The sequence below is a fragment of the Lolium rigidum genome, chromosome 6 (genome assembly GCF_022539505.1).
Source record: "Lolium rigidum isolate FL_2022 chromosome 6, APGP_CSIRO_Lrig_0.1, whole genome shotgun sequence".
Taxonomy (NCBI): domain Eukaryota; kingdom Viridiplantae; phylum Streptophyta; class Magnoliopsida; order Poales; family Poaceae; genus Lolium; species Lolium rigidum.
The window spans coordinates 44,564,334-44,572,481 of record NC_061513.1 but is presented as its reverse complement, the minus strand read 5'-3'; the positions used below and the strand labels follow the sequence as shown (position 1 = coordinate 44,572,481).

Genomic DNA, 8,148 nt, shown 5'->3' with positions numbered 1-8,148 from the left:
CGTGGGATCCAGCGAGACAGTGTAAAGAAGAAGAAAAGCAAAAGATGGTACAGTACTCCTACAGTAGTATCCATATTAATCAGTTCGACGAGGCCAAATCAGTAAAATCGAGAAGAATTAGCAGGGCTAGATAAATAGCGGGGCGGAGCGGCGTCCAGAAGCGAAGCCAGTTGTGCTGCACCCGTGGCCATCCCAAGCCACACCACACCAAAAACCAAAAACCTGAGGTGGAGATCGCGCCCGCCCGCCCGCCCCCATCTCTCTCCTCCTCGCCACCACCCACATCCCAATCTCCCAGCCCACTCCTCGGCGGCGGCGGCGGCGCGGGGATGGCCTCCAGGATGGCGCTCTGCCCCCACGACGTCGCGCTCTGCCTCTCCTCCCCGTTCGCCGCCGGCAGCGGGCGCCGCCGCCGCAGCAGCAGCGTCAGGGTCCTCGCCGTCGCGTCGTCCGCTAAGTAAGCCGCCGCCGCCTCCCTCCCCTCCTCGCAAACTCGGGTTTCACTGTCCTTGTCCGTGAGATTGGTTTCCGCGGACTGGAATTGGATGGATCGGCCATGCTCCGCCTGCCTCGCCCTCGCCCTCGCGGGATTGTCACGCGTTCGTTAGACCCCCGGATTAGCGGTGATGCGTTGCGACTTCGTGGTGCTCCTCTTCCGCTTCCCTGCGTCGGGAATGCCGGATCAGGAATTCAGGATTCGACTGATTACTTCTGTTTTTTCCTTCTCTTCCCCGTTCTGGGCCGATGCCTGCGTTAGGCCAGGATTTGTCAGATTCGTCCCTGTTTGCCGCAGCCTGCCCGCCCCAGTGTCGCCGCGCATCACATGGGTCTCTCTTCCTCGTCGGGCCTCAGATCAGCCGCAAACAGCGGTACGAAATCGCCATTTAATTCTGCATGCCCCAACCCCCAGGTCGGTTTCCCTGTGCGATTGACACCGACCCTCCCTGCCTTCGTCTAGTCAGTCTAGGCCCAAACTGCCGAGTAGTGCCAGTCCGTTCCACATTTACTTCCTCCCTCCCTCCCTCCGCATTAACTCTGCCGGGACCTCCTCCCCGCGAGCGTATACCTCTTTAATTTCTTTCGGACCTAGTACCACCACCACCATGCATCCGTCAGTTATAGTAGTTCGCTGTGCTGTCTGTCCTGGGCTGCGGGAGATCGGTGGTTCAGGTCGATTTCATTCCCAACTACCTGCAATCATCGCCGCCCCTCCCTCCGTAGCACACTTCGTTTGCATCGGAGACAGAGGTGGACTATCGTTTTCGGCCTGATTCCGTAGCCTCTCTGGTGGTCCACGCCATGCCTGCCTTCAGTGTCAGTATGGTGCGGTTTAATTCGAGTTGCTCGGTACCGTTGGGTGTCTTAGGTTGTTGCTGCTGCTGAATTTTAACGAGGGCTCTCTGGTGTTCATCTGCCCGCTTGACGGGTCCCTGAAGCTATTAAATACAGTGTGACATAGGAGTATGGTCTGGCTGTGCCATGTCCTTGTATATTGATTCTACCACGTATGCCCATATATGGTTACATGCCGGCGGCTAGCCTATGTTTACTAAAGGGGTGTAACTAATTCTCAGTCAACTGATCTCATTATATATTAGTTGCAACTCACGGTTAGCATGAATCACGGAGCAAATCCAAGGGTCTGAGGCATTTTTGCTAGTTGCAACCTCACTTCCATCTGAAATAATCTTAGTTGTAACCCAACTTGCAACTCATAAGTGCAGGGAAGAAGCTAGGAATTTTTTTTTTGACGGTGTCAGCCTGTTGTGCAGCGGGGTCAGTCCATCTATATGAACAGTCAGTAGCACTTGTTTGTGAAGGATTCACCGGTGACTATGTGCCAGCTCTGTCCTTGCATAAGTCATGATGCAATGCGATGGTGTAGGACTTGACTGAGAGCTAGAATTAGCAAAACCGTTACAAGAAATCCCCTGCATTGATGTTTTCACACTGAAAGAAAAATATCGAAATGATGAGACCTGGCAGAAAACATGGATATCCCAGTTTCTGCTCTCTGAAGTTCATCCTAGCGGGGTTTCTAATTTGTTCTGTTACAAACGACCTGGTTTGCACTGACGTGTAGATTTTTGAGTTAGATCTGGCAAGGAGGTTAGAGTAGCAAATGTGACAGGTCGCTCCTAGTTGTCCCCTTTCAACTCGTTATATTCTCTTAACTGTTCCTCCATCCAAGATTCGTGCTCAGTGACAGTGATATGCAGAACTTGAGACTTAGGCATCAAGGAAACACTAGTAGCTAATAGTAATGCAGATGGAATCTTTGTATTAATATGTTCGTCATGGGAGTCACATCATGGTTGGCATGGGACGCAGCATGGGCAAGCTAACCTAACAGCGTATCTGCATTTATGAAGTATGCTATCATCTCTAATGCATTATATCTGAACTTAGCATCATCATTGCCCAACAATACTAGATGTATTCACTCCAGCCTGTTGTATCTTGGCATGTAATCTTTGGTGGAGAGATCAAGTCTCATGTAATCGTTTGGTAGCATGTGTTCAGATTCAACTGAAGTAGAACCGTAGTGATGCCAGCACTGGTGGCTAGAAGCCTAGTGCACAATCTGATTTTAATGCGTACTCTGCTTCTTATGTAAAACTGACTTAGTTCTGAAAGCTGACAGCAAAAAAAGCGACCTGATCGATTATCTTTGCCAGCCTATAGAAATTTACAACATGTTAGTTGTTAGCCTTTGCTTGCAGTCATATGTCCAAAGTATCATACCATGTTGAGCTCATGTTCAATGTAAAAATGTTAATTTGCTGGGGTAGTTGAATATGGATCATAATACTATGCAATTTCCATTGTCATGACATGTATGAACTGATTGCATGCCTCTTCATTATTTTGATGTACCATGCATAGCATACTTTTGTAAAATATAGGTAATAAGTGGTTTAAATCTCTACAGTAGAAGAAATTTTATTTATCTTTGCAGGCTGAGTAAAATATAAAAAGGTTACCTATGTCTTCTCATAGATTTGTCGCTTCAAATGCCTACTCATGATGTACTGGGTATTGCTGAACATTGTTTTTTGTATATATTACAGGGTTGAGAGTAAGAAGCCGTTTGCTCCTCCAAGAGAGGTGCATGTCCAGGTTACACATTCAATGCCACCTCAGAAGATGGAAATATTCCAGTCTCTTGATGGTTGGGCTAGAGATAATCTCTTGCTACATCTTAAGCCAGTCGAGAAGTGTTGGCAACCGCAGGATTTCCTCCCTGATCCAGCATCTGATGGATTTCATGATGAAGTAAAGGAACTCAGAGAACGTGCCAAGGAAATCCCTGATGACTATCTTGTTTGTTTGGTTGGAGACATGATTACTGAGGAAGCTCTTCCTACATACCAGACTATGCTTAACACCCTTGATGGTGTCCGAGATGAAACAGGTGCAAGCCCCACCGCTTGGGCTGTTTGGACAAGAGCATGGACTGCTGAGGAGAATAGGCATGGTGACCTCCTAAACAAGTATCTCTACCTCACTGGGAGGGTGGACATGAGACAAATTGAGAAGACAATTCAGTATCTAATTGGGTCTGGAATGGTAAGTTGGCAACAGCTTTCACCAATTATTTTATTAGCTATTTTACTGCCTATCTTCTTGAACTGTTACATGTTTGTTCGCCTGCTCATTCTTTTTTTTTTTACCTTGGCCATCTTTACCTAGTTGGCATGTTAATATGTGATGATTTCATGAAATTCTTTTTCTTAGAGCATGTGTAAACAGGAAAGATACTTAGAAAATTTGTTGAGACATCATCAAATTGATTATCTACCTTTGATTACTTTTAACTGTTTTTGTTCATGTTTGCTACTGCATAGAGATGTATGTGAAATTTACTGTCTGCTGTTTTGTTTCAGGATCCTAGGACAGAGAACAATCCATATCTTGGCTTCATCTACACCTCCTTCCAAGAGCGTGCGACCTTCATCTCACATGGAAATACTGCTCGCCATGCCAAGGACTTTGGTGACCTAAAGCTCGCACAGATCTGTGGTATCATTGCCTCAGATGAGAAGCGGCATGAGACTGCATACACCAAGATTGTTGAGAAGCTGTTCGAGATTGATCCAGATGGCACCGTGCTTGCTCTAGCTGACATGATGAGGAAGAAGATCGCAATGCCTGCCCACCTGATGTTTGATGGGCAAGATGAGAAGCTGTTTGACCACTTCTCCATGGTGGCACAAAGGCTTGGTGTTTACACTGCAAGGGACTACGCCGACATTCTCGAGTTCCTTGTTGGCAGGTGGAAGGTTCCTGAACTGACTGGTCTTTCTGGCGAGGGACATAAGGCACAGGACTATCTCTGCACCCTTGCTGGAAGGATCAGGAAGTTGGACGAGAGGGCCCAATCTAGAGCCAAGCAAGCCGGTAAGATGCCCTTTAGCTGGGTATATGGAAGGGAAGTGCAGATGTGAGCACCAACTGCCATATCGACTGCTTGCATTCTAGGTTTCCTGAGTACCGTCTGCCGTCCATCTATGTGGAGACTCGTTGTGATAACGAGGTTCAGGTTTCGCCTCGTTACATAGTCTGTCAGTGTCGTGCCTTATAGCGATAGGGAGATGTCCGCCTGTGTTTTAGTTTTGTTTTCTTCTCCGATGTACAACTTCTGCTGGCCGTGTGGACTGGACATGAAGTGAACATGCAGTGTGCCTTCCGTGTGCTGTTTGTGTTGTTCAGATCTGTTGAAGTTTTGTGACCGAGAACTTTGTCATTCTGAACTCTTCCTTTTTTTCTGGGCGAAATCTTCCGTGTCAAATAATGTAGAGTTCCAACTGAAGGTCACTGGTCTTTCAAATAATGGTCTCCAAACGAAAATGTATCTGTCTGTCTATCTGAGGCAGCATACTCTTCAGCCAGTGATGTTTTGGTATCTGCATAAATCAGTGGTTTGCTATCTATCACGCTGCAGACGATCGATACATCTGATATGGGGCCAAAATGCATACCATCGTTGGCACGCACATAATATGCTTGGTATAGACGGATTAATATACGAAATTCTCTACAAAGATGTAGTGATGTATGCTCAGGTGCTCGAACAGATGCTTGTTCCCTTCGTTTATTAGCCATACGCACTGCACAAGTTGACTAGTGATCTACCTAAAACAGCTTCTGACCTCTCGGTCTTGATGTTTGCAGCATTTGAGCTCAATTAGGCTGCCTCCCTATTTGCCACTCGTTAAGCATTTCGGTAATTTCTTCACCTCAAGTATGGGTCAACCTGGCTCAGTTCGAATCAAATGAAAATGCCTATCAAGGATATTGCTCAGAACAAATGCTGAAGTCTGAAAATGCCCATAAACCAAAATTTCAGCAAGTTGCAAGTATATGAAAGCAAATTATCGAATGAACAATTCCCTTTGTGCCATCATGCTCAGAAAAGTAAAACAAATAGAGAACCATCATCCTTTGTTCTGTTCATGACGAATGCTGGTTGGATTGCCGACACATGGCATGAGCTTCACTTCAAGCCTCTAGATCGGCACAATCCCGCCTGACGCAGCGATCTTTTCTGCCACCTGAAAGGGAGGTGACGCCTATAGCCATGCAATGCAGAACTCATTCCATTTGCTGTCAGAAAAGAGAGCCAAGTGACCTCTGCCCATGAAACAGCGGCTGATCGACATGACTCTGAGATGGAATTTGGAACATCTGATCAGCTGGAGAGTGGGCATATGTGGACATCGGTAGCTAGCTCGTCACTTTGTTAAGATGGAAAATTGATAGAAAGGGGGGGAATTGGCTATGGCTTCTGCATTAGGTCAGGTGAGCTGCCCATAGTAGATGATTAGCAGTTCAGCACTATGGGTTCAGGTTAAAAAAGGGTTCCAGTTTCTGGCTTTTCATCTAACTGTAGACGCTAGAGAATGCAGTGTGTTCTGAATGTATGCACACACTTGTTCTAAGATACTGCTGCTACTACCACCATGTTATTATGTTGGTATATTGGTAAAGTAAATGAAGTGTCTTATTGAAAGAAGTCACAGTGCCTCAGTCTACTTAGAGATTGTTATTTCTGTCATTTCTCGGTCAACTAGTTATAGCCGATGCTTTCCAACAAAAAAAAACTAGTTATAGCCGACAGATCAAGATTCTCTCAACCATTTTGCATTTGCAAGAATTCTGAAGTTTTATCAGATGGTTCTCAACGGCGACTTAAAAAATAGTTCTTTCACGTGTCGCCTAGAAACATTAGTACAAAACGACTAAACTAGTATGATGGTGAAAATGCAACTCGCTAGCTCACTCAATTCTACCGTGCTGCTACTAGCGGAAATCCACACCTAAGAAGATATCATAATCTGAATATACAACAATTCCTGCTGGAATATATATACTATTTCAACAATGATAAAGATCAAGAATGCTTCAAGCAATGAGACAAAACTTGAGTTCTTTTGTCGTATGTGTATGCTGACAATACACAGTGCGTAGTATTGGCAAGAAGAGAATACTAGTTTTACAAAACATCAAAATCAATATGCAAGGCATTAATGCAAAGTATATATATCACAATCACTGTCCAAGCCAACCAAGCTGTGACATGCACCAATTCCCTACATTATCTTGTGAGCAAAAAAAAGCTCGATACATATATTTGTTCCATCTCGCTGTTTCAAGATCGACCATAGATTTGGCCGTGTGCATCTCTGGATGCAGAGGCATGGAGAGTTTAATTTGTTTTTTCCCACTGTCTAAAAACCAGGACAGATGCATACGGAGCTAGCAATGGTAAACAACAATAATTTGATCAACATGTCTGGGGACCGTATTCTCTCATGCAGACATATATGCTTGGTCGATCTACCACCACACCATATTACCATACGTCTCTCTCTCTCTCCTCAGGTACGTAGGCAAGAAAGAATACATTTTATTTTGACAGGAATCAGAATATATTTTAGCTTGCTGCGGCTCCCTGCAGGAGATGCTAGGAGGATAGCAGTGCACTTTTGAAGCAATATACTGAACTGATCGACCGCCACTTGAAGCATCCATGCACGACTAGTAGTATCATGCTAGCATTTCTCCTATCATTCTCTTTCTACGCTTTACATGTAGTCATATACCGTCAGCTAGGTAGCTACTTGCGCAAGTACTACTGGAAGGATATTCCCAGCTATTGCATCAGTTGATCGAACCCATTTTACTTATATACGCATGAGACAATGAAAACTGGTAACCGCTAGTGATGCTGTTTTTTGTCTGAGTGAAGCAAAAAGGATACAGCAGTATAGGCCCATGTGTTTCACCCAAGTTAAAGAACATGACCAATAAAACTAATATTAAGCAACAGGACATTGAAAAACCAAGCAACTTTGGTCTGCCACTAATGTTAGTTCTAAAATTTTGATCAAATTAAGTTGCTACGATAAAACTGAACATAGTGGCAGACCATGTGGTTCGTTCATCTCAAACAACTTTTATGCAAGGCCGTAACATCATAGATGGGGTGGTTATCCTTCATGAAACTATTCACGAACTACATAAAAAAAGTTAAAGGCCTATGAGGAAGTTAAGTGGTCCTTCCTCTAGCACACGCTCAATATAAAAGGTTTTTCTGATGAGTCTTGTGCTTTAATCCATAGCTTTGTGTCGCGATGTAGTGTAGCAATTAAATTCAATAACGACATTGGCAATTACTTCGAGACAAAGAAAATGCTATGACAAGGTGACCCATTATCAACATGCTATTTAATATAGTGTCTGATATGCTCGTTGTCATAATTGAACATGTAAAGTTTTATTGAAAAATGTGTGATTCTGTAACATCCCAGGATTTAGGGTTACATAAAGAGATAAAACAGATGTATGCATTGCATTCATGCATAGAAAATCCAGGAAATTTTCGCGCTTTCAAATAAAGCTCGTCACAAAGGCTGAATTTCACTTGAGTTGATGGAACTGAACTAGATCATAAAGTCAAGCGCTATAGACTTCAATGTGACCTTTGTTAAAACCTTGTTTTGGGTAGAGGTGATTTGATCTAAGGGGTTAGATCAGATGGAACTAAAACCAACACAACAACACATCAAACAAGGAATAATTACTGGATCTTCTAAAAGATCAGAATATGGTTTTCCTTGCTATCACACATGGATATTCATTCCA

The 8,148-nt window shown here is 44.2% G+C and overlaps 1 protein-coding gene across 1 annotated transcript; it reads left to right on the top strand.

Annotated features, from left to right (window-relative positions):
- Window positions 1-308: 308 nt before the first annotated feature.
- On the top strand, window positions 309-4,813 carry LOC124666290 (stearoyl-[acyl-carrier-protein] 9-desaturase 2, chloroplastic). The gene is made up of 3 exons (XM_047203635.1): window positions 309-457; window positions 3,072-3,570; window positions 3,888-4,813. The coding sequence occupies exons 1-3, from the start codon at window positions 330-332 to the stop codon at window positions 4,446-4,448; spliced, it is 1,188 nt and encodes a 395-aa protein (XP_047059591.1). The 5' UTR covers window positions 309-329; the 3' UTR covers window positions 4,449-4,813.
- The last annotated feature ends 3,335 nt before the right edge of the window (window positions 4,814-8,148 follow it).